General features: G+C 49.6%; 1 protein-coding gene across 2 annotated transcripts in view; it reads left to right on the forward strand.

Moving 5' to 3' along the window:
• ALPK2 (alpha kinase 2) overlaps positions 1-26,153 on the forward strand; it is a 103,393-nt gene that overhangs the window by 60,168 nt on the left and 17,072 nt on the right. For both annotated transcript variants that reach the window (XM_049620267.1, XM_049620266.1), the window contains 7 exons: positions 258-3,468; positions 7,041-7,188; positions 9,461-9,588; positions 9,704-9,739; positions 12,809-13,083; positions 14,542-14,630; positions 20,637-20,854. In XM_049620267.1, the coding sequence (XP_049476224.1) occupies positions 258-3,468; positions 7,041-7,188; positions 9,461-9,588; positions 9,704-9,739; positions 12,809-13,083; positions 14,542-14,630; positions 20,637-20,854 (4,105 nt within the window). The remainder of the gene's footprint in view (positions 1-257; positions 3,469-7,040; positions 7,189-9,460; positions 9,589-9,703; positions 9,740-12,808; positions 13,084-14,541; positions 14,631-20,636; positions 20,855-26,153) is intronic.

Below are 26,153 nucleotides of genomic sequence, written 5' to 3' on the forward strand. Positions count from 1 at the left end.
AAGAAGGCTTTTTGCTTATAATGGGGAATTTGACCAAGGGCCCCCTGGAACGTACAGTTGCTTAAATTTGCATGTCTCCAGGAAGTCTCTAATAGCTAGAGAGAGTTAGGGGACCAGTGTTTAGATTTCGATCATTCCTGCTACTCTTCTTGTGCGTTATTACAGTCATCAAGGATTAACAGTCTTGGGGTTGCAGTTATGCCCAGTTGCGGGCTCTCTTAGGAACAATTCTATTAATATCTCTTTCATCTTCCTAGGTGCAAATTCAGGAACCGGTCAGGGGGAGAGACACTCTCAGCCGGATGCCAGCCTTCTCAGAGCCTGCTGGGGAGCCGTCTGCCCCTCCTGGGACCACAACAAATTCCTTCCCCAACTTAGGAGGGATCGACGAAGAATACGCATCATTGGCCCGATACCTGGAGCTGGAAAGCTGCACTCGATGCCCGCAGCACGGAGACAACCAAGACAGAAAAGACCGCGCACTTGGAAGTTCCTGGGAAGACCTCGGACGTGAGCTGAGCATCCCAGACGCCAGTAATGAAAACAGGTCCCCCCGGGAGCTGTCAGCGCTTCTCCCCCAGGAGGGCAGCGCTGACCCTGGGGAGCCCAAGCCTCTCTCCGTTGCTTCCCCTGAACCCACAGATACCATCACCACTCTGGAAACTGCGTGGGGTGGGCCAAGGGCCAGAGAAGCAGCGTGTGTGTTAGAGCTTCTGGAAGCACGTGGCCAAAGAACATGGCCGACCACGGACTCTCCTGCCAGAGCCTCCCCTGATAAATACTCGCCTCACGAAATTTGCTCCGCGGACTTAGAGTTGGCAAAAAGTCAAAGCGAAGTATCTGATTTATGTTCTCCTGATGACAGGACGCCGGGCGTTCTTTTTCAGACGCGAGGTTCTGAGCCTCCACAGCTGCCATGCAAGAGCGCCAAGGAGCGAGACTCCGCCATGCCCCCTCTTTTTACCAGTGTTTTCACCTGGAACCTTTCACAAAAAGCCAGTGAAGGGGGCACAGGGAAAAACTTAGCGGCGGTGGAGAATTTCACCTCCACGTCAGTCTCCACAGTACGGGCTGGCCAGGAAAGGCCCGGCCCCAGCAACTCAGGAGGCCTTGAGGGAAAACAGCCTCTACGTTCTGAGAACAGCTCTTTTGTGCAGTTGGCAGAAGGCGGCAACGAGGGCCCCAGTAACGGTGGCCCAGACACCACAGACACATCAGCCAGGAATGGCTCAGGTGTAATGTTTCCTCGTGAGACGCCAACGACTTTCACTGCTCATCTGAAGGGTCTTCAGGTGGCCAGGGAGAGTGGGGACACATGGCCCCCAGTTACCATGGCCCCCAAAGTTCACCCAGCCAAATACCTCCCTGTTTCCATTGCCGAGAACAGTCTTGCAGATGGACCCAAGGGGAGCTCACCTCAGGCACCAGATGAAAATATTCTCCACCTCACTTCGCATGCTCAGTTGGGTCATATTTTAAATGATTCCAAAACCGAATCTCTAAAGGAGCCCTTTGGCATGGCTCCCCGTGGACCAGGAGTCCCCATCCACATTCCTCGGCTCCCAGAGGTAGAGGGCTTCTGTAGCAGCCGCCCTCTCCAGACTGATAACCAGTCTGGAGATAAGAGCCTGACTGTGGACAGGGCAGACAATAGGAGCCTTGAAGAGGATTTCCAAGAAAAAGAAAGTGAAAGAACACAGAGGATCCAGCACGAGAGCTTACCCCCACAGAGTTTTGCTTCCGAGGGTGGTTTCCAAGAAAGGTGGCCCATGACAGCTGTTGCACAAGGGGCAATACACCCAGTGCCCTTGGACCACTTGTCGGCAAACTCCAGGGAGGAGAGCGGGCAGAGCTCAGACCTGGGGCCTACTGTGTGCAAGGTGGAAGATGATGGTCAAGCTCTGAGCCACACTCCACCTCTCTCTGATATCTTCCTGGAAGGCTCCAGAGAGAGTGGGCCAGGACTTTGGAGAGCGGGCAGAAAGCTGAAGATTATAACTCTGGAGGCTCCCATTGCAGAAGACTGGCTCCCAAGACCACAGACGGGTTCTGAGTGCAAGGAGTTAGAAGCTGGTCCCGTAATTCCTGACAGGGTCTGGGCTCTATCTGATGTTCTCAAGGCTCACAGTCCTCAGGCTGAGTCTGGCCCGGCCCTTGCTAATAACAGAGAAACCCATGTCAGTGAAAAACGCGCCAGCCGTGCATATTGGAGTAGCCTTTCTTCCCAGTATTTGAGCCAGCCCAGACTCCTGGAGTCATCTGTGGATCCTGTAGACGAAAAGGAATTACCCGTCACAGATTTGTCATCAGAGACTTCCAAAACCGGAGAGAAGGAAAACGTGAGTAAAGTGAGTCAAAACCGAGAGGAAAACCAAATCAAGGATCATGCTGCCTTCTTTAAACAGTTTCTGACCTGCCCTAAAATCGTAGAATCCTCTGTAGACCCCACGGATGAAGCAGGTGAGATGGTGTGCACCAGGGCTGGGACACCAGGGCCTTCTGAATCCACACCGGCTATCATCAGAGAGGAGAGCAAACTGAATGATGGGAACATGGGCCAGAGACTGGAAGTCCAACCCGCCATCTTGCAAGTCCCACGTCCTGACGAAGGGGGGGAAACCATTCCAAGTGGATGTGGAATAAGTCAAATACAAGAAGGCAGTAAGAGAAGCTTAGGGGAGGCTGAACAAAGTAAAAACAACAAAGCAGAACCTGTTTTCTCCACTTCACCTCCTTCTAACTGTCTTGCAGTGATGACTCATGCATCTGTTGGCGTTGATAGTCACAACTCCACAGGTCAAGTTCATGACGTCCCCGAGAATGATTTAGTTGAGCCCAGAAACCGCCAATATGCACGTTCTGACTCGAAGGAAAGGGAAGCTGTTGAGAGTGAGTGTGGGAAACCTTCACCCTCTTCTAGTGGTCTCGCTCCGTTGCCCTGTGCTTCATCTCCCAAAGGAAACACTGCAGACTTTTCAGTAAGCCACACAATTCGGGAACCTCAAAGAGAGGAGCCCCGCACTGGGGAAATCAAGCATGTGAGTACCTCTGGCTCTCCAGCAGTGACCTCGGCATCTGGTTCAGGTGAATGTGCCTCAGAGAAAGCTCCTGAGATATCACAGCACCCATGTCAACAGGGCTCCAACCTGGGCTATGGGAGAAGAACCAGGGAAGAGAATCTCGGTCACACGGCAGCCCAGACCCTCAGATTCCCAAAAGCCCCACCAGCAGGGAGTGGCTCAGAGGAGGTCAAGAAGCCAGAAACCTCAGGGGGTGGACATTTAGCTGAGGGGGTAAAGAAGAAAATTCTGTCCAGGGTGGCCGCCCTGAGGCTGAGATTGGAAGAGAAGGAAAATGTCCTAAAGAGCTCAAGCTTTCTTAAAAAGATTCCTAAACTCGAAACACCGGCATCATGCACAGAGGAGGAAAAAGACGCAAAAAAGCCACCTTGCAAAAGAGAAGGGAAAGGTGAGGTGCTGTTGCTTTCTGTCGTTGGTAACGTTTGGGTTTGTGAACCAGATGTCTGGTGTCCTTCTGAGTCCTCTGCATTTAAGGTGAGGGTCCACTGGATAGGCATTGGTGGCTTGGCAGTGACCAAATGGTGGCCTGGCCTGTATGCTCGTGGTTCTCAAGCTCCACTGGCCTCACATCCCCTGCAGATCGTTGGGCTTCCCCCTCCAGAGTTTCCAGTTCAAGGTGTGGGTTCGAGAAAGTGCGTGTCTAACAAGTTCCCAGGTGATCTGGAAAGAGAATCACTGAATAGGCTGCCTGTGGGTAAGTTGAAATCGAGGGAGTAGGATTAAGATGACTTTCTGTCTCATTACCCTTTAAAAAATATTTTAAAAGATAAACAGAAGCGTTCATCAGTGTCGCTAATTAGTATAATTCAACAGACCACACACAGCAAGCAGGATTTACGGAAGTAAACATTCAGGGATAATTTGGGAGCCTCTTTTTTAATTGGTGATTTTCATTAACAGCAGCTTACTTGAATCCCGGGTTTCCTTCCGAATTTGAGCGTAACGTTTCTTTCCAGCTCACCCTCCTCTTCATCTGAGTCGGAAGCGCCCTCTGAAACCTCCGTTCCAGGTTTCAGGCCACGTGAGGCTCAGGGCCCTGGCAATTTTGGTCACTTTTGTGCTGTGGGGGGGGGGGGGGGGGGGGTGCATCACGTGACCCCAAGCTCCATCCCTTAACCCAAATTTTAGCCTCTTTCATTTCAGAGCTCTTTTTTTCCCTTCCCACGGGCGGGACGAGTCAAAAGAGAAGACCCCGCAGTGAGGTCGTGGAGCTGCGTGTGGCAGAGCCCGACGCTGGGGCCCCCTTATGCCCCAAAGGGGGGGGGGCAGGGCTTTTCTCCTTCCTGAGTGTTCGGACCTCCACACAGGCGCTCATTATTCCCAACACACATCACCTAGGCCCTCAGCGCCCCCTGCAGCCAGGAGGAAATACAAAACTACCTTCTGAAGAGTTTTGGGGAGCACCCAACCAGTTTTCTAGTATATAGGTTTTAAAACCTATTTAGGGGCGCCTGGGTGGCCCAGTCGGTTAAGCCTCTGACTTCAGCTCAGGTCATGATCTCGCAGTCTGTGAGTTCGAGCCCCGCGTCAGGCTGTGTGCTGACAACCCAGAGCCTGGAGCCTGCTTCAGATTCTGTCTCTCTCTCTCTCTCTCTCTCTCTCTCTCTCTCTCTCTCCCCCCCCCCCCCCCCCGCTCACACACACACACTCTCTCTCTCTCTCTTTCTCTCTCTCTCTCTCAAAAATAAACAAAAGTGAAAAAAAATTTTTTTGAAACTGCTTTAAAGACAACAGAGCAGTATTTTAAAAGATCTCTGAAGTGGTTTCAACCCTAAGGGAAATGTCTATTTGGAATCCTTGTCCGCGGTTATCCGAGTTACTATGGGAACACAGACTATCCGGAAAAGCAGAAGCTGGCAGAGTTTGCTCTCAGAGACTGCGTGGCTTCCCTGAGCACTGCATTCTGGGAGGGGAGAGCACTGTCACACCAGAGACCCCTTGGGGGAAGGAGTCTGTGTGTGTGTGTGTGTGTGTGTGTGTGTGTGTATGTGTGTGTGTGTGTGGTGGACAGAAGCACGTGACTCAGAGGACTCAAAGAAATAAAACTGAGTAACCTTTCTTGGGGACATTCACAGCTGTGTACTCACCTGGCAGGAGGGGGCTGCTCTATCCTTTCCCATCAACCCTTGACCCGAACGTGCACAGAAGAGGAACCTAGCCACACTGAAGGCTGTCCTTTATCCCCATTCCCCGTTCCATCCGATACAAACAGGGGTCCTTCCTAAAGCCCTGAGGCCTCTTGCTCAGAGACCCTCATTTTGCTTTGCTTCCCATTTTTGGCCCTTCCCTCTATCCTCCCAGGTTTCTGGGTTCAGAACTTCTAGTGGGCAGTGGACAGAGTTGGCAGCTTTGGGGACATTGGGGTCTCCGCAAAACCATCCATGAAGACTGCCACCACATTGTGCTGGAAGGCTCCTTGAGGACTTAAGTTCCAGACGAGGAGGCGGGCTTGGGCAAGACTCTGGAGCGAGAGTTTGAGACTGTGGGCCTCAGTACCTAACGCAGCCAGCCGCGTAGGACCGAATAATCCGAAATGGGTTTTGCCTTCACTAAACTTGGTGTATCTTCTCTCTCTGCCATGATATTGTTAGTGTCTTCAGTTACTCTATAGTGGAGGGATCTGTCCCCTGAGCGGCTCATTAGTACTTCCTGGGAAGAAAACAAGCTTTTAAATACGTTGGCATCAAAGAGAGAGGAGAAGGCACATTTAACCCATCGACTGCTGCCCAGCAGTGGGATCTGAGGTAGCGGGGAAATAAAGCGTTGGCACTGGGGACTGCGGGCTTGGCCGGGGATCACACAGTGTTTTGAGTCACCACGGCTGCGGTGCTGTGGAGCTTGGCCTGCACGAGGACGGACACCTCGTTGCCAGGAACCCAGCCAAGTCATTCTGCCCACCTGGCGGGGCCAGCCGTCTCGTCTCGTTCTGCTGTCTGTGCTGCTGCCCCGTGGCTGTCCCGAGGAATGACACACTCAGCTGGCCTGCAGTGCCCTGATCCCTGATGTTAAAAGGCGACATTCAAGGAGCTCAGCCCAGCCTCCCCCCCCCACCCCGCACCCCACACACCAGGGAATTGTTTCCTGATTGATCGTGTTTCATTCAAGGAGACACGTCTGTCTCTTTTGCTGATGAAATCGCTATCAGACATCACTGCAATCCGCTCGGATATCTTCAGCAAAGATAGCTGATCAAGGGGAAAGATGGGAGAGAATTATTCACTAAATATCTTATTGTTGCTTTGCCTTTTATATCTGGGGGCATAACCGCAATTACTTGGATAACCTGGATTTTGTCCTGCTCCCTAAGCCCCAGCTCTGATTTTGACCTGGATTACCTGGCGATCATTTAAATACGGCTCTATTTGGCTCAGGGTTTATAGACTAGGTATCCCCAATCCCACAGCCTCTTCTTTAAAAAAAAAAAAAAAAAGCCTCTCACATTCTACTTCATTTTGTGCATTCTAGATCTCACTTTGGGACTTTAATTTTTGTTAATGTTTATTATTTTTGAGAGAGAGAGAGAGAGAGAGAGTGCACGCGTGAGCAGGGAAAGGGCAGAGAGAGAGGGAGACACAGAATCCGAAGCAGGCTCCAGGCTCCGAGCTATCAGCACAGAGCCCGACGCGGGGCTCGAACTCACAAGTTGAGATCATGACCTGAGCCAAAGTCAGACGCTTAAATGACTGAGCCACTCAGGTGCCCCACTTTGGGAGTCTTAAGTAATGCAAAATGAGATTTTTCTCTTAGATTGATTTGCTCATTTTCTGAATGTTTAGGCGAGTCACATCTTCCCTCAGACACTTGGTTTCCTCATCCATAAATTGAGGGGGATAATTATCCCCATTCTTGGGATTGCTGTGAAAATTAAATGCGATAAAATGGGAAAGTCTTCTGGCCACTGTTGTGGCCACTCTCTGCCACTATTGTAAGAACACTGACCTGAAACTCTCTCGTTTCCAGCTCCGATATTACTAAAAAAGATCCAAGCCGAGATGTTCCCTGACCACTCTGGGAATGTAAAATTAAGCTGCCAGTTTGCAGAAATTCATGAAGATTCTACGGTCTGGTGGACAAAGGATTCAAAGTCAGTAGCCCAAGTGCAGAGAAGGTGCGATATTTGCCTGGTTACTTTTCATGGTTGTTGCTGGTTTCACAACGTAGTTCTAAAAGAAAATAGTGATAGGAGGTAAAAAGGAAAATTGAAGCTGAAACCCCACTCACTTAAGTATCCAAGATAAGTAAGGAACGAAGACAGAGGTCTAGACAGGGAAAGCAGGGAAGGGTTCTTACTCAGGCTCTGCCACCCCTGAGTCTTGTGGCCTCAAAAAATCATGAAATGTGTCACGATGCTTTTAAAATCAGGGGAACATGATGGGGCGCCTGGGTGGCTCAGTCATTTCGGTTTCTGACTTCGGCTCAGGTCATGATCTGACCGCTCGTGAGTTTGAGCCCCGTATCGGGCTCTGTTCTGACAGCTGGGAGCCTGGAGCCTGCTTTAGCTTCTGTTTCTGTGTCTCTGCCCCTCCCCTGCTCATGCTCTCTCATGCTCAAATATAAAATAAAACATAAAAAAATAACTTTAAATCAGGGGAACATGCCAAATCATCTTCTAGTCTGAGGTTCCACAGTCCCAAGATCATAGAGCTCTCTTCTGTTTGTGAATCTGTGTTTTTTCTCTTTCACAAATTCCTACTAGCATGCCAAATTTCAAAGCTAAGAAGGAGAATCCAAGGGGAAAAAAAACAATCCATGAAGTAATAGAAAGTAGCAGGTGTTGAAGGTGATAAGTAACCATTTCTGAGATGGGAAAAGCCGTGTATTTCTGGGGCCCTAGGTTAGAAGAGGAGAGGAGAGGAGGGGAGGGGGGAGAGAGAGAGAGAGAGAGAGAGAGAGAGAGAGAGAGAGAGAGTGAGAACCATTGCCGAGAGTACCCGTGTGGAACAAAGCTGACGAATGGCTCCCTAAGCGCCTGGCTGGCAATAAATGCTTGTTCATGTGAGCCGTGGGCCATGGGCTTCACCCAACACACCTGAGGGAGTGTGGCTTATTCTAAAACAGATCACCTGGCTCAGTGGGCATAACTCAAGCCCCAGGTGCTTCTTTCTGCTGAGGGAAGTCCCCGTTCAGCTCCCTGAGTCACGGGAGGTGTCCTGTCCCCTTAATCTCATTGCAAGGAGCCTGAAAAAGGAAGGAAAATCGAGTTTTTTTGTATAACTAAATCAAATACGTTTGCTTGGAGCATACGTCTGGAAATTATGCTCCAAATGCCATAGTGATGCCGGATTCGAGCTGTAATTTCTATAACATCCCTCCAGAAAACCTAACTGGATCGTGACAGATGGAATGAGGCCACGCAGCCTAAAACGTTGCCATTACCCTGCCTGTCTTATGTATGGCTTAGGAAGGATGATAATGGAGAATAAGTGGCTTGGCTTAAAAAAAAAAAAAAAAAACAACCAAGACCACTCCCTAGAGCTTTATAAAAAGAAGCACTAATCATTCATTTAAAGCACTTTCTGTAGCTGTCAGCCAAGGGTAATTAACCAGTAGGGTTTTTGGCCATCTTGCTCTGAGCTCAGACTTGGCATTTGAATCTTTTGGGTCCATTTTCCATTTGAGATGTCTTTAGAAAACCTAGCCTCCCTGTAGGGAGCATACATTAGTAGGCCTGCCATTTACTGGTGACATGTGGCCTGGCCTTTACACTTGACCAACGTTGGCTTCATTTTGTCTGGGCAGCACTGAGCTGGGAGCACCCATTTGCCTTTTCTTCTTCTCCTCCTCCCCCCTCCTCCTCCTTCTCTTTCCTCACCACCACCACCACTGGTTTTTCTGTTCGTGGCACAGTGCCTGGAACTTAATAATTTGGGGCGGGTGGATGGATGGGCAGTATTCACTAGAAGAGTACCCTATTCAAAAACACCCTCAGCCATGGGTCCTTATTTACAGCAAAGACCCCCTTTCGCTTGTCCTGTATTGTGTCTGTGTTTAGATTTGGTTTAGAGCTTTCAGGTCTCCTTCAAGCCCAGAGCACCTGGGTCAGTAACGTAACGGAGGTGAATTCTGAGCAGAAACGTTAATGACGGCCCCCAGAATTCACATTTCCGGTTCTTGGCTCTGCAGGTCACAGCCAAGGCTCCCAAATGGTTTTGATTCCTATTGCCTATTTGGAGAGAGGATGTTAAAGCAAAATTGCACCAGTCATCTCCCACAGATAAAAATGAATTATGCAAACAGCTTATCGAGACCTTGTTCTTTAGCCAGCCCACTAGCCCCAAATGTTAGGGCAGGGAAGCACCTGTTCCTTTCTCCTTAAGTGTGTTAGAAAAATGCAGCTTCAGAACGATGAAGCGTTCCAACATTCACGTCCCCTATTGCAGGGCAGACGACACTTCGGCTGTGTCCTTGGCCATCGTCCAAGCCGGTCAGAAGGACCAGGGCATCTACCGTTGCTGCATCAAGAACAGTTACGGCAAAGTGACCGCTGAGTTTAACCTTACCGCTGAAGGTAAGCCTCAGCCTCTCCATTTCAGGCGATAAACCACGAGACACCCCCCCCTCCCCAGCCCCCGTCCAGAATGCCCACGTGCACTGAAGACCCTCTCTTCTTTGTCTTCTTCTAGTTCTGAAACAACTTGCGAATCAGCAGGATATTAAAGGTAAGCTGACCCGAGTTGGATGTCCAAGGACATGGGCCACTCCACAAAGCGAGAGCTCGCTCCTGGAATCAAGGGTTGAAACAATATCCCCATCGACTCTTCCAACCAAGTAGGGGAGAGCGCAGGAATGACTGGGAAATGAATGACAATTCACGAGCTATTTCAAGCTGGTGGCGAGGCCTGGAATAAGTGCGTGAGGCTACCAACGTGCAGAGGTGTAGTATTTATGAAAGATCAGACTGGGGCGCGCAGTTGTCGAGGATGTGTCGGTGGGGGCCTTGGGGTCAGACTCCTTCCTTTAAGCCTCAGGCTTGCGTCCAGCCCCTCTGCAGTGGGTTTTCAGCGTCTGGCACTGACACAGCCTGGTTTGTTGCTTCGGTTTACTTCTCAGTTTGACTCACTAAGCAGATTCCAAAGACAGTCAGGTGTCCTAGGAGAACCCCATTCCTTCGCATCTTCCTGGAAATGAAAGATGAGTTTTGGTGCTTTCCTTTGGCATTTTGGCACTGGTCCCGGTCCCCTTGATCTTTCGGATGAAGAAGCCTCAAATAACTTCTTCATCACCTTTCTTATTTGGTGATAAACATTTTATTAGTTGAATTCTCCAGAGGAGGAACAAATAACATTTTACAGGCTGGGCTCTAATTAAAAACTAATAAAACCCAGCTCGTGGGAAAGCCCAAAAATGAATGATGGTTCAAATAAAACACAAGCTAGCACAATTTAATGATCGCACATGGGGCTTTCAAAGGAAAGTCCTAAGATTTATTTTTTTCCTTTCACTGTTTTATCTTTGTTAAGTAGACTTTCTGTTGGAAATTATAGACAAGATTGTTAATTATACCCAATACAGTACTATGGGAAAAAAATTACCTTCTTCTTTCTAAGCACACAGTCGGAAACAACTTTTGTATTAAATCTGATGCATTTTTTAAGCACTCAGTGCAGTGTTGTTGTTAATAATAATTGAGTTTTAGGAATTTGGGGATTTTGAAGGAGAATAGAACGGGATAAATATAATTCATATTTATTGGGCTGTATACATAAAACACTTCCTATATTCTTTAAGTGGTATTAGGGGCCAAATTGTTAAAATGAAATCATTTGTGTAACTAGAATTAAGATTTGGGTTATATAAAAAGCATCCCTTTTTCTAAGTGATCCAGTTTTTGAATTTAACTTAAAAAGAAACCTATACTCTTCTCTGTAAATTAATTTTCTTTCTAGTTCTGTCACTAAAGATGAAATCTATGATAAATAATCTCTTAAAATTTGCCTGGGGGGCACCTGGGGGGCTCCGTCAGTTAAGTGTCTGACTTTGGCTCAGGTCACGATCTCCCAGTTTGTGAGTTCGAGCCCCGCACTGGGCTCTGTGCTGACAGCTCAGAGCCTGGAGCCCGCTTCGGATTCTGTGTCTCGCCCTCTCTCTCTGCCCCTCCCCTGCTCATGCTCTGTCTCTGTCTCTCTCTCTCTCTCAAAAATAAATAAACATCGGAAACATTTTTTTTTTAATTTGTCTGGGACAGTGTCCCAATTGCCTGCCTGTTCCCCTGCTTCTCCACCATAGATCTTTCTAGAAACCTGGGACAGGTTACTTGGCCTGAGGCTCCTGCTCACCATCGTGAAATCCTGGAGGATCTTCCTACACACGCTCTTTCCACAGGCATCTTCAGCACTTTTTCTTTTCTTTTCTTTCTTTTAGAGATGACAGAGAGAGAGAGAGAGAAAGAGAGAGAATCCTAAGCAGGCTCTACACTCAGCACAGAGCCCAACACAGGGCTCAATCCCCTGACCCTGGGATCATGACCTGAGCTGAAATCAAGAGTCTGACATTCAATCCACTGAGCCACCCAGGCACTGGGTGCTACTGTTTGAGTCCCCCTCCCTTTCTTTCTTTCTGCCAATAACGAGGCCTAGTTGTTCATCGATACTCTTAGACAATAATTTTCATCTCTGTATATACCTTTAGTAGCTTGCTTCAGTCACTGGCTGCTCTTCAAACACGTGACCTGAAAATATTTTTAAAAGCAGAGAAAAATGTTTCTCTAAAGAGTCTAAATAGAAACGTGAAGTGAGATTTTCACACGACCTGTGGTTTCTTTCTTCTTTTAAACATTCAGAAAGATGTGAGTCTTCATCGACTTCGAGGATTAAAGGGCGCTAAAGAACTCTAACCAAACGGATTTCGTTGAAAGCTGTCTTCTTCTCTTCTCTCAGCCCACCAGAAGGCTGACCTGTTCATCTCTAGGTTAGAAGGGAACCTTCCGATTGCATCCGTGGTCACCTGAAACGTGGAGAATCCACTATGAGAAAACCCGGTGCTAGAAAAAAATAATTCTACTTTTCTTTTTACACATAAATCCAAAATAATTAGGCTTTTTTTTTTTCAGTGTCTCCTCAGAGGAGCTTCTTTTTAACGGTTTTGTCCTTGCCTACCTATTTCTTATAGCTACCACAGACATTCTCAACATGGGGAAACGGTATTGCCCCCGAGAAGACAAAAATTGGTTCTTGAGGAGGCAAAAAAACTTACTCTGATTGTGTGTGAAGCACAGATATACACACATAAACGGATATACAGGACCTCTGTGGGATTGAAATTTATGGGGAGGGGGATCAATTAAAAAAAAGTCTGAAACGACTCCTTTCAGGGGGCAGTCATGAGAAAAAGGGCTGAGAAACTGATCTGTCACGTCTAATCGTTGGTTCCTCCTCCCCGCTCCACACTTCAGCTTGCCTTTAGTTACCTTTCATGGTCCTGTCTGTATTTTCCAGATCTGTCTAAACTTCTTTTCCTGGTCTCCCCAGTTTGGCCCTCACCAGTTTTCTCCCCTCTCCAGTGAGGTCCACTGGAGACTCATACCGATCTTCCTGCCTCCTGGAGGACTCGTCCCCCCCCCCCCTTCTCATCTTTGAGCTGTGCCTCTCTCTGTTGGGAGTTCCGTGTGGTCTCCCCTCCAGGTTCTACAGGCCAGCCTTGTCCTCGTCCCTGTGTGGGAACAACCATGAGCCAAGAAGCAGGATGGGGGCTGGGATATTCTGCCCAACTAAAGGTGAGGTGTGTTTTAGGATGTGAAGAGATTGAATTCAGCCAACTCATCTTCAGAGAAGACTTCCTCAGGGACAGCTACTTTGGGGACCACCTGCGAGGTCAGATCGCCACGGAGGAGCTGCACTTTGGAGAAGGGGTCCACCGGAAAGCCTTCCGCAGCAAAGTGATGCAGGGCCTCATGCCCGTCTTCCAGCCCGGCCACGCCTGCGTGCTCAAGGTGCACAACGCTGTTGCCTACGGGACCAGAAACAACGATGAGCTCATCCAGAGGAACTACAAACTCGCTGCCCAGGTGGGTCCACCTGCCCTACAGAGTCACGTGGGGGTGTGAGGGGGGGACCCACGAGAGCCTGAGATGAAAGTCAGACTCAGAATTGTTGGGAGTGTCTCCAAGAGGGTGTTTCTCTCCCTTTGGGGTATGGCTGTAAGGGAGCCCCTGGATCAAGCCCGAATGCTGGGAACCATGTCTGAGTTCTCGGGGTAATTTCTTGCCCTCATGCCAGCCAGATGGGACTCACCCTGTGTCTGGAGGCCCCTCACCGGCTCTGACCTGGGCTGGGATCATTTCTGTTTCTAGGAAGCCCCATGAGGTCCTTGAGTCCACTCAGACACAGGATGATGTGGAAGGCGGGGGGTCCAAGCTACAGGGATGCCAGGATTCCCAAGCATCCCCAAGGGCATAGTTTCTAGATTCTTGTTTACTTTATGGAAGGGGGTTGGCTATATTCAGAGGGGGCAGCATGTGTCCTGTTTCTTGCCTTCCTGAGTTTGGGTCAATGTTAGCCTATAAGCTATAAAGGGAGACTGATCCAAGGCTCTAGCTAAGCTCCCATCTCCCTGTGTTATTGAGTCACAGAACCTTGAGACAAGAAGAGAACATGGGCTTCCCTCCCTGCCTCCCACTTTGGCCTGAGTATTTCACTCTTGACACCAAGAGTATCGAGAGCCTGACCCAGAGCAGTGGCCAAGCTTTCAGGACAGCTGGGTCTAGCTCTTTTGCAAGCTAGGCACCCTTCTAAAATTATTACCTATAAAATGAATAGGTTATACTTCAGTGAATCTCTCAGGGGCCATCAAGCACTAGCCCTCCAGGATTGTCTTAGGTGTGGTGAGGTCTGGTGGGACTTGGGGCTCATGAAGGCAGCCCCTCTTTTGAGTACAGAGTTTTGCCAATCGTATTCCTTCCTCCTCCAAGTCAACCCTTCTTTTTTCTTTTCTTTCACTACATATTTTTTCCATCTCAAGTACCATCTGGTCCAGTCAGGGAAAGCCCCTAGCGTCCACACTCCCTCTTGAAAGACCCCACTGAGTAGAAAGCAGAATCCAGTTTGCCCTTTCCTAAGCCAACAGTGTTCCCAAGGTGTTGGCTACCCACAACTCTAATTACACCTTTGAAGAAGAGCTTCAGATGGGAGAGCTCAGCATACCCCGAGCTGTGTCCAACATCCTGCCATGGGGCCAGTCCCCTTAGCCCAGGATGAATTTCAGCCATGTGCATTCTAGAAATTTGATAGTTCAGGACGCCTGGTCCTAGAGACCACTTGAGCTTTACCTGGATAGTTCCTTCGAGTCTCAGAGTTCTCTGCAAGTGGACGACTCGAGTCTGCAATAATTGTTGCTTCTGTGCCTGCAACCAGGGGGTGGGTTGGGGAATCCATTGGCTTGACTTACTGGGAAGTCTGATTAGCTTTACCGGCAACTCTGAATTTCTTCTACTCACTTGTCTTTCCCTTGTGTTTGGGCGATGTAGGAATGCTATGTCCAAAATACTGCCAGATACTATGCCAAGATCTATGCTGCCGAAGCACAGCCTCTGGAAGGCTTTGGAGAAGTGCCAGAGTGAGTGTGTTTACTGTCTCTTGTATTATCACCCTGGTTTCTTGGGGACTTGGAGGGATGAGAGGGTGAGAAGGACCAGTGGGACAAGCATTTTGCCTGGTCTCTCTGTCTGGAAGCCATGAGGCCACACTGGGCTGCTATCCTGTTCCTCTCTAGGTTGCCAGAGGCTTATAGAGAGATACTTGATAAATATTCTTTAAATCAACGGATGGATGGATGGATGGATGGATGGATTTGATAAATGTATCACAGTAAATAGAAAATAATTCGATAGAAAATAGAAAATGAATTTGATAAATGTAGCACGTTAAATAAAAAGTAGAGAGTATCTACTTCATGGCAAACAATAAGCAAAGAAAAGAGAACACAAGAATATCACAAAACAATTACCCTATGATGAAAATAAAATATGGCGGCATGTCTACGAAGAATGAATTGGGTATCAGGAGCGTAGGAACACAGTACCCGTTTCCTGGAACCCTACAGAGACAGATTACAGTGATTACTTTTATCCACTCATTGGCTAAATATTGACTGAGTCATGCAGATTTTTGGGTGTCTGGAGCTTCTGGTTACTAGCGGGTTTATCTGGTCGAGATCATGTTTAAGTGGGAAGAGAAAGAGCCAGGACACGTTGGAAATTTCAGACACAACAGTCATTTATGTATCAGTAGAAACTGGGAGAGGAAAGAAGGAAGGAATCGTTGCTTACATTGACCCTGTGGACTCACAATGGGGGAAAATACTCTCCCTGAGGTGGGGTGTTGGGCATAGTATATATGAAGTCTAATGCTTTCTGCTCTTTGCCAAGAGCATACTTACTTAGAACACAAACATTTCTCAGCAACTTCAAGAAAAATGAACATGCTGCAGAGAAAATACACAATTGCTTTTCTGTTCAATCCACTCAGGCAGCAATCTGGAGTGAGTTATAGTTTTGTGTTACAGGAACTTGTGCATTCTCTGTCTTCTCCGGCCCCCTTTATATAGTCCCTAACCCTAGAATTCTTCTCCAGGAGGAAGAGGGTCAACCAGGTGAGCTGTCCACAATGCACAGAGCCCTCTGGTTTTGTGTGGCTGGACCCTACGGTTTGGGGGCTTTCTCAAGAAAACAGCACAAACTTATGAATAACAAAGATTGGCGAAGGGACTTGGAAAGGGCCTGTGCGTGTGAGGGGCGCAGGGGCTAATTAGCATCATCAGCGCCCCCACAAATGTGCCACCGGCCTAAAGATAGATTAGGACATTTTGATACGTAAACACCTTTCCCTTCCATACAGTGGAAGAATTTTGTGGGTGCCTGAATAATAACAAACATACGGAAGGATAAGGGTCCTCACAGAGGCCTCTGCTCCCAATTCCATGTTCATTGAATCAAGATCAGAGGATTCGACACCAGGAAACACACACACACACACACACACACTGCCTTCTTCAAGGCCTCTACACTTGAGACCATGTTAGAAAAGATGAACGCAAGCAGATTTTAGAGGAGATAGCACCTGAGTGTGATTGTGTACGTGTCGAGGTGGGAGATTTCAGATGCTTCTCAGCTTCAAGATGCTTCTCTGTGCAGGGACCACCAAGACGCTTCCACCTGGGGGTGGCGGTGAAAATGGGGGACAGAACAATGGTGGGGGCATCAGGGCTGGCCCCCAGAAGAAGAGGTCCATGAAAGAGGAGGTCCAGAGGCTGGATGTGGTGAGACCAGTCGGAGAGGTGTTGCTACAGCCCAGGGAAGGGGCAGTGGAGGTAGAACGTGACCGCTGGCCATGGGGAGTTTGAGAGGAGAGAAAGGGCTCTTGGGATATTCATTCAGTAAGTAGGTGCAATTAACAAACTTGATATAGGGAATAAGAAGAGAGAGGAGGTTGAGTATAAATCCAAGCTTTTTAACTGAGAAAACTAAAAGCCATCAGAATGAGTGACCTTAGCAAGCAGGATTTTTGTAAAATGAGGGGTACTGGGTCAAAGAGTACATTGGAATTAGGGCCATGGCTACAAATGGAGTTCACTCGTCCAAATGGTGACAGAAGCGAAGGAAACCAGGGAAGGGGAATGAAATGTGAGGGCAGAGACCCATCAATGGAAGGCGATGATCGACGATCGTAGTTTTTTTATTTTTGTTTTCCAATATATGAAATTTATTGTCAAATTGTTTTTTTTTCAGTATATGAAATTTATTGTCAAATTGGATCGTAGTTTTTAAAATGAGGAGGTGTGACCATGTTTGTAGCCTTGGGGCAGAGAGAGGAAATGAAGAGTCAAGGTGATAGTAGCCAATAGAAGACAAAACTTGAGACCTGGTGTTGGCAGATGTTCTCTGTAAAGGGCCAGATCATTACTCTTTTAGGCTTTGTGGGTCAGTAGGCAAAATAGAAGCCATTATGGGGTGCCTGGGTGGCTCAGTCAGTTAAGCGTCTGACTTCGGCTCAGGTCATGATCTCGCAGTTCGTGAGTTCGAGCCCCACGTCGGGCTCTGTGCTGACCACTCAGAGCCTGGAGCTGCTTCGGATTCTGTGTCTCCCTCTCTGTCTGCACCCCTCCCATTCGCACTCTGTCTCTCTTTCCCAAAAGTAAATAAACTTTAAAAAAATTAAAAAAAAGAAGCTATTATGTTGATACTTGCATAACAAGAAAGAAAACCAGTGTCTACAAATCTTGGTTGATAAGTTTCAAAATATAATAATAATTGAATTCAATTCTTTAGTATATAAGTTTACTAATGAGAAGAATGGAATTCTTTTTTTTTTAATTTTTTTAATGTTTATTTATTTTGAGAGACAGAATGTGAGCAGGGGAGGGGCAGAGAGAGAGGGAGACAGAATCTGAAACAGGCTCCAGGCTCTGAGCTGTCAGCACAGAGCCTGACATGGGGCTCGAACCCATGAACTGCGAGCTCATGACCTGAGCCAAAGTTGGTCGCTCAACTGACTGAGCCACCCAGGCGCCCCATTTTGCTAACTTTTTAAAGCAACTTTGCTTACCCTTGGGGTTCAGAGTTAGTGTTCCCCTCTGATCACATCAGTTCCAAATATTCGTGTGTGAAAACCATTCCTGGCTTGTGGGCTGTAAACAGGCATCGGACCGGATTTGGCCCGCAGGCAATGGTTTGCGGACCCTGTGCCTCTCCGCAGTGAGTAGCAGCCGAGGCGGATTCAGGCACATCCTTCCACAAGCTCTGATGCGATTTCTTCCTTGCTCAGTGATGAATGGGAATGGCCAGCTGTGACTTCACATCCTGCTCGGTGCAGAGTAGCTGTGTTCGGGGGGTGGCAGGGGCCGGCAGTGCGTCCCTGGGGTGGAACTCAGGGAGAAGCGTCAGGAAGCTTCAGTTCAGGTACGGTGGGGGGAAGCGGGGGCCAGGGGGAGCGGCTCAGGTTGGCTTGTGTGCGTGCGTTGAGTGAGCAGGAGGGACACGAAGCTAGGGGCGATGCTCCCCCGCTTTGCTCCCCCGCTTCGCCTCCTACCAGCTTATTTCTACTCGGTCTTTACCACTCGCGTGCCGCTGCACTGCTCCTGGAGAGCCTGCTGCCTATCTTCCTTAGTTAAGAGTAGGGAGCTGGAAGCTTCTCCAGTGTGCACCCTTCCCAGCGGTTGTCCCTGCAAAGCAGGGACCGTGTCTCTTTCATGTTCGCTCTCCTGGTGAGGTTTTTGAGATTCTGGCACAAGCTGTTCAGTAGACGCTGTCGGATGAACGGAAAGGGAGGGTAAGTCGCCAGCCACCGAGCTAGGAGTTTGGGGACATGTGAGCGGTTCAGTTTGGGCTGTGTTAGATTTGAGATCCCTAGGAGACATCGATCAGAGACAGAGAGGAGGAGGCCGGAATGTGAGTGGGGGAGAGGGGAGAGGTCTGGATGGAGATTTCAGGGTGGAAATTGTCGACAGACCGCATTTCAAGCCAGGAGGTCACTAGCCGGTGTGGGCAGAGACAGGAGAGCCGTCCCGGGGCGTGTCAGAGGTTGGGGAGAAGTGAGAAGCCAGTGAAGGAGCCAGGGAAAGAGGAAACAATGAAGCAGGAAGAAAACCAAGAGGAAGGGAGTTTCTGGAAGCAGTGGGAAGGGGACTCCGAGAGATCAGCCGTGTCAGGCGCTCCTGAGGGCAAGTAAGACGAGGGCCGAGAAGAGACCGTTAGACTCTGCAACACAGAGTCTGCAACACAGGCTGCTGGTGCCCTTGACCGAAGCTTCCTTAGTGGGAGAGCATCTCTGAGTGGGTTCAAGAGACAAAGGGAGGGGAGGGATGGCAGACGGTGAGTCTGCAACTGACCTGGGTTTTGACGTAAACTGAGTCAGAAGTTGAGTGGGTTACGGGCCCCACGGGCTGCCCGGAGCTATTTCAGCATGTGGCTATGCCACTGGCAGTGAGTCGGTTTCCCAGAGGAAAATGGATGCAGGAATGTGGGGAATGCTTGCTAGAGCCACATCCTGGGGCACCAGAGGGGTCGGGCAGATCCAGGGCACCAGCGGAAGAAGTGGTTTTGGGGTGGGGGGGGAGGGAGCCAGGAGGCTTCGTCCACAGTGGGGGGGGGGAGGGGAATATACGGGCACAGACCGAGGAGGCGGGACCGCGCAGCTCTTAGAAGCTCTCTTCTTACTGTTGCAGCCTTCACAGTAAAACAGGAAGCGAGGTCATCAGCTGAAAGTGAGGTCGGGGAGGAGGTGCGGGCAGTCGGAGGCGAGAAGAGCAGGTTTGACATAGTCATGGTGGTGGCGGGAGGGTGGGGTGACCGCGAACGGATTGTGCTGACAGCCACATTCAGGATCTGATCACTTCTGCACTGGAGCTGCCTTCACGACCGGGCGGCCTCCTCACCGGCCTCCCTGCTCCTGTCCTTACTCCTGCACAGTCCCGTCTCCACAGGGTCGTCCGCAACACAGACGTGTGATAACGGCAGTCCTTTGTCCAAAACCGTCCGGTAGCTCCTCATCCAAAGGGATGTAAAGGGGAGAGTTTTTCAAATGGCCTTCCAGACCCCACAAGGTCTGGCTTCCTGTGCCCTCCCTGGCCTCACGCAGCCACTCCTATCTCCCCTTTGCTGACTCTACTGCAGCCACACACTGGGCCCTTGCTGTTCTTAGAACACACCCAGAATGCTCCTGCCCCAGCCTTTTCCCTTTATTGTTCCTTCTGCTTAGAATGCTCTTCCCATAGATGCCCTCATGGCTCCCTAGCTCCCTTCCTACAGGTCTCTGCTCAAACGTTCTTCCTTAGCAAGGCCTCTCTGATCTCCCTCAGTCAAATAGCAGCCCTTCCCTGACCCCTGAGCTCCCTAGCGCTTTTTCACTGCTTTGTTTTCTCACGTAGCACACGTACGTATTTGTTGCCCGCCTCTTTCGTTTAAATGTAAGATCCTTGCGGGGCGCCTGGGTGGCTCAGTCTGTTGAGCGTCGGACTTCGGCTCAGGTCGCGATCTCGAGGTTTGTGAGTTCGAGCCCCGCGTCGGGCTCTGTACTGATGCCTCGGAGCCTGGAGCCTGCTTCAGATTGTGTCTCTCCACCTGTCGGCCCCTCCCCTGCTCATGCTCTGTGTCTCTCTGTCTCTCAATAATAAATAAACGTTAAAAAAAAAATTAAATGTAAGATCCTTGAAAGCAGAGCCCCTGTGTTCTTCACTGTTTTCTGGAACGGCATCTGGAAGACTGACCTGGAAACCACTGAATAAGTATTTGCTGACTGAATGGAAGGGAGGAAGGGAAGAAAAGGATATGATGGGTGGACACATGGCTGGCGGGCCACTGAGATATGACTGTAATGAAAACATTCATTTGTACGTGGGCGACTAAACTCCACCCCCCAGGAGGAGTTTCTGACCAACTCTAGGAACAAATGAAAACCAGAAATACATCTTTTCACCTGTTGAACAATCATTGCGGTGAGGGGTTAGCCTACATCTAAGGGGACCCAGGGATTGGTTCCCTGCTAATCCAAGTGAAGACAGAACACCCCCCTGGTCTCTGTTACCACCTGCGAATGTGACGTGTGCCCATGCTGTCTTTTCTTCCAGGATAATCCCTATTTTTCTTATCCACCGACCGGAGAACAACATCCCTTATGCCACAGTGGAGGAGGAGCTGATTGGAGAATTTGTGAAGTATTCCATCCGGGACGGGAAGGAAATAAACTTCTTGAGAAGAGAATCGGAGGCTGGTCAGAAGTGTTGCACCTTCCAGCACTGGGTGTACCAGAGAACGAGCGGCTGCCTCCTGGTCACGGACATGCAGGGTGAGGAAAGCAGCCTGCCCCGGGCTCCAGGGATGCTGTGGACCTGGAATGTTCCTGGGGATGTGGCCAGGGGGAGGCGGGGAGGTCTGCTGCATGTCTTTAAGAGTCTTTACCAGCAGAGGGTGTTACTAGTATCTCCTCAGAAACAAGGTCTGACAGGGGTGCCTAGGTGGCTCAGTTGGTTCAGCATCCGACTTCAGCTCAGGTCGTGATCTCGTGGTCCGTGAGTTCAAGCCCCACATTGGGCTCTATGCTGACAGCTCAGAGCCTGGAACCTGCTTTGGATCCTGTGTCTCCCTCTCTCTGCCCTTCTCCCCACTTGTGCTCTGTCTCTCAAAAATAAATAGACATTAAAACACACACACACACACACACACACACACACAAACAAGGTCTGTCAAAGGAATCTGAAATGACCAGCCAAATGGAGTAAAAAAGTACATTTTAATTCATGCCAATAATGCTTTCCTATTACCACAGGCAACTAAAGATTGGCTTTATTGTTATGTCCTCAGCAGGTGCAATTCAGAAGTATTTATGAAAATCTGGCTGTTCCAAAAGACACATTAAATTGTTTTTTAATTTTTTTAAATTAAAAACTTAAAAAAATTTTTTTTTTAAATTTTGAGACAGAGAGAGAGCAAGTGGGGGAGGGCAGAGAGGAAGGGAGACAGAATCCCAAGCAGGTTTCGCACTGTCAGCGCAGAGCCCCCTGTGGGGCTCAAACTCATGAACTGTGAGATCATGACCTGAGCCGAAGTCAAGAGTTGGACACTAACCGATTGAGCCAGCCAGGTGCCTGATAATTCATGGGTAGTAGGTGAGAGGGTCTTTCACAGTTCGGTTTAGATTTCAAGCTCCCCTAGCTCATTTACGGCACCTTGAATTTGTATACAAGCTGATGGGAGTGCATTTGTCGCATGCAGTGGCGTTATCATAATTAGGTTACCCACAGAGACGGCCCTGAGCCAAGTTGCGGTTTGGGGTCCCCCAAGAGAGGTGCCATGTTTTTAGAAGTTACCTCTCAGGAGTCGGGCAAGGATTGGACCTTTATTTGGGTAAGGTGAATCCTTCACTGCCACAAATGTCCAGATACTAATATCTGGGACAGGATCTCAGGGAACACCTAGGAGAGTGCAGAAATGTGACAGGCCGTGGGAAGGCGGCCAGTAAGGTCCCTTAGAATACGACCAGTTCCCTCTTTGGGTTGCTGAAGCTCATGCCTGCTGGGGAGACGCTGGGAGCCTGTGCAGAGCACGCTTCTCGGAACTGTCGCACCCAAGGAGCGAGGGAGTGGGGGTATTTGCACACCCACTGCCTGTAGCTACCAGTGGAAGGGTAGTCCTGGCGGGGGTGTTAATTCCTCTGCACTTGCCACCTGCACGGGGACAAGCCAGGCTGAGCGAAGCAGGCTCCCGTGATCAGAGAAAGTTCTCAGGCAAAGAAATGCTGGTGGCCCGTGGAGGTGAAGCCAGTGTGCACGGAAACAGGGTGAGGGCACTGGGTGGGGCAGGAACGGCTTCTACCACAGGGGGTTTCCTCTTCCTCTTCCTTTCCAAATAATCATGCCGTGAAGAAAAATCCGAACTATAATTGCATGCCCGCTGTAGGTCAGACGTGGTCACACACAAGGATCTCAAGCTCTACCTAGATCCTGGTGCTAAAGAGCGAGACCGCGTCTGGGTTCTGTCCCCTCCGCCCCCCGCCCGCCCCCAGCTCGCTAGCTCTTAGCCTTGGGCAGATTACTTACCTCTGTGCCTCAGTGCTTTACACGTGGGGTTGTTGTGAGCATTAAATAGAATAGTAAACTTTTGGCACAGCACTGCCGCACCATAAGTGCTCCCCATTTATTTTAACTTTTTGTTTTGAAATAACCAGAGACACAAGAAGTTGCAAAAATGTTCAGAGAGCTCCCCGTGTGCCCTTCACCCAGCTTCACCTACTGTTAACGTCTTACGTGACTCTCGTTCAGTGTCAAAACCAGGGGACTCGCACTGGCCCAATAGAATTAACTAGGCTATGCACCGTGTTTGGAGGTCACCAGTTTTTGTATGTCTTCATTTTTTCCGACGACTTTTGTGCCATCTTCATAATGACCCTGCAAAGCACATTATGATCCCATTTTGCAGATGAGAAAACAGAGGCTCAGAGACGGTGCTTTAATTGCCTGCTGTCACTCCGCTAATAAGCAGAGGGGTCCACGACTCCACCCCTGTGATTTCTGACTCCAAAACCCAAGCTCTTTCCACTAAACCACAAATCTACCAATTTGCAAGAGATTTGCAAGCGTCTCCTGATGTTAAAGCTTCCAGCGAGGAACTTCTTGAAGACCAGCTGGGAAATGCAATGCTACAGTCTCACAGATGGGGCCAGTCTGCATATTGAAGGCAGTCATGTCTGCTCACTTTCTGAAGAGACTTCACTGCCACACGCACACACACACACACACACACACACACACGGTCTTAATACACAGCTATCTATTCTCATTAGACACTGGCTGTGCAATTCTTGATGGCCCCTCCATCTTTTCTCCTTCAGAGTTAATTTCGCGATAAATATTGTTCTTCTGGCGAAAAGCAACACCCTGGAGCTTCATGCACAGCTAGTTTCGCTTCCAGGCACTTGTAAACAAGTGTAGTGAAACGTTACGTCTCTCTGTAAGTGACATGTGCGGTTTAATGTGTTGGCACAGTGTATCATAACAATGTTTATTTACTCTCTGCTTCTGAGGAAAATCTCTCTCTAGTCATCATTGCTGTGCACAAGGTAGCACATCCATTTTCTAAATAACCTGTGCATTTTATAATTTTACTGAGACACTGGAATTAGGATGGAAAAACTAAACAAAACCCCAAGCAAACCCGAACTCAACTATTACCTTCTTGGACTCTTTTTTTTTTTTTTAATTTTTTTTTTAACGTTTATTTATTTTTGAGACAGAGAGAGACAGAGCATGAATGGGGGAGGGTCAGAGAGAGGGAGACACAGAATCTGAGACAGGCTCCAGGCTCCAAGCTGTCAGCACAGAGCCCGACACGGGGCTCGAACTCATGGACCTCGAGGTCGTGACCTGAGCCGAAGTCAGATGCTTAACCGACTGAGCCACCCAGGCACCCCACCTTCTTGGACTCTTAAAAGCTATCCCCTGCCTGGTTGGGCTTGCTTGTTGACAGGATCGCCGTGGGTCCTGCCAGCTTGGGAGTCAAAGCCCCACCTGTGATTTGGTCTTGGGATCTGCCCGCTGCTGGGACCAACCACTAAGGTTCCTAGGAAGCTGTCGCCCAAAAGACCCAAGGACTCACGTTCTGGAGAACAAATTTCTGATGCCGCCTACTTCCTTCCTTCCACCGGAAACAACCTGCAGATGACCGCTATCCCCAACTGGACTTCAAATTATTTTCCTGGAGACATATGGGTTAGCACATTATTAAACCGAGAGAGAGAGAGAGGTTTCCTTTTCAAAATTACATTCTGGTTTTCTAAACTGTAAGTGACCGCTGGTGATCGTGAGAGGCAGGAAAGGCAATGCCCAAGTTCAAGGACCCTTGTGCCAAATAACTTCTTAAAATTGGCCCTCGGTACAGCGCGGAGCTGTGATTTTTAAATACGGCTTTCCCCAAAAACAAGATATCCAAAGAGGGTTTTTACAATTTGGTGTCTTTATTTATTTATTTATTTATTTATTAAAAAGCACAGTCCCTGTAATAAAGGCGATGTGCAGCATTTCTGCATACGTTCTAGCTGCTCGCAGCTTTGAAAGAATGAGGTGAAGTAGTCGCCGGCTGCGAAAGAGCCTTTGAACTTGCCCGCTGGCTCTCCCAAAGTGCCGTGTCTGATTCAGCTCACAGGTGCGCTGCAGAAAAGCGCGTTGCGTCTGTCTGCCTAACCGGCCTGAATAGCAGCATGGCCTGGATTTCTGCCACGCTCCGGGCACATGCTACTGCGTCAGAGCATTAACCCATCAGGTTTCCTTTCCCGGGCCCCAGAAAAGGGCGCTTCGGGGAGTCGAGACCCACGGAGCTAGGTTGCCATCACGTCTAACCTCAGGGTTGGCTTCGGAGAAGATGGTTGCCTGTTCCTTTGGCCACAGCCCAGACTGGTTTCCGTGTGGCCGGGCCTCTCAGTGGGCAGGGCATCTGCTGGCCGTGGGGGATACAGCACTCACAGGCCTGGATAGGATAAGAGTTAGGGGCAAGAGAGGAGGAGGCAAGCCAGACAGACTGGTTGGTGGCACCGTGGACCCCAGGCCCTGCCATAGAAGGCCTGTGACTAGATTGCGTGAGTGAGCGTGAGGAAGAGGTCCGCTAAATCGGACCAAGTGCCCGTAGCCATCAGCCTAGAGAGACAGTGGCTGAATTGGTTCCTGGTGTGGCAGGGAGAGTCGGGAAAGGCCAGAGGCCACCCACACTCCGGGCACCGGAAAGGGGCATCTTCCTCCAGATCTGGGAGAGGTTGAGGACATAGAGTGAGCCGGGCGTGCTCACCCCACTGCCTCTTGTCTGGGGAGATTTGTCCCAGAGCGTGCCTCTTCTCCACTTCCGTGTGCTTGGATTCCAGCAGGGATAGTGTGGCTCTTTGCTGAACCAGAGCGGAAGGCTCCGGCCGCTGTTCTGGTCGTTTGGCTTTGGTAGCCGGCCCTGCCAACGGGTGAATGGAGAGAGGTTAGGAGAAGCATCAAAGGGTTGGGCCACGGGTGACACGCGTCAGCATCTCCAGACCAGTGGTTAAAAGCCTCCACGTAGCTCGGGAGTGTTTCCCCCAGGCCTAAAGCCAACCCAGAAAATCTGTCCTCAACGGGGAGACCATCTTCATGGAGATGGGAAATCCCATATCTGGAGCTGGGCTTTGAACTGAACAGATGCCACCTTGAACTTTCTCACTGCCGACCTCACCCCCCCCCCCCCCCCCCGGCCCATGCCCACGCCACCTGCCATTGCGCACGGGCTTCCACTTTCGGTTTAGAAGTGGAGCGGACCGCAGCCCCGACCTGAGCATTTCTGGGCAGAGAGCTCCTGGGACAAGTGACAAGTCCAAGAGTCCCTCAGAGCGCTACCGGCCTCCCTCCTCTAGCAGAGGGCGCGGGCCGGGTGTGGACAGAGGACATCACTCCCCCAGCCACAAAGGGCTCAGGTGGCCTGGGGCGGCAGACCCCACCATTGGTTTCCACGAGACACAACTCCCCTCAGCTGCCGTCACAGACCTGCTGTCCTCCATTGTCATCCCACAAAGCCCGACGTGTGTCTGAAAGGCTGTCAGCCTCGGCAGAAAGTGGCCTCTGCTGATGGAAATGAGGAGG

This window comes from Panthera uncia, assembly GCF_023721935.1.
Source record: "Panthera uncia isolate 11264 chromosome D3 unlocalized genomic scaffold, Puncia_PCG_1.0 HiC_scaffold_8, whole genome shotgun sequence".
Taxonomy (NCBI): Eukaryota; Metazoa; Chordata; class Mammalia; order Carnivora; family Felidae; genus Panthera; species Panthera uncia.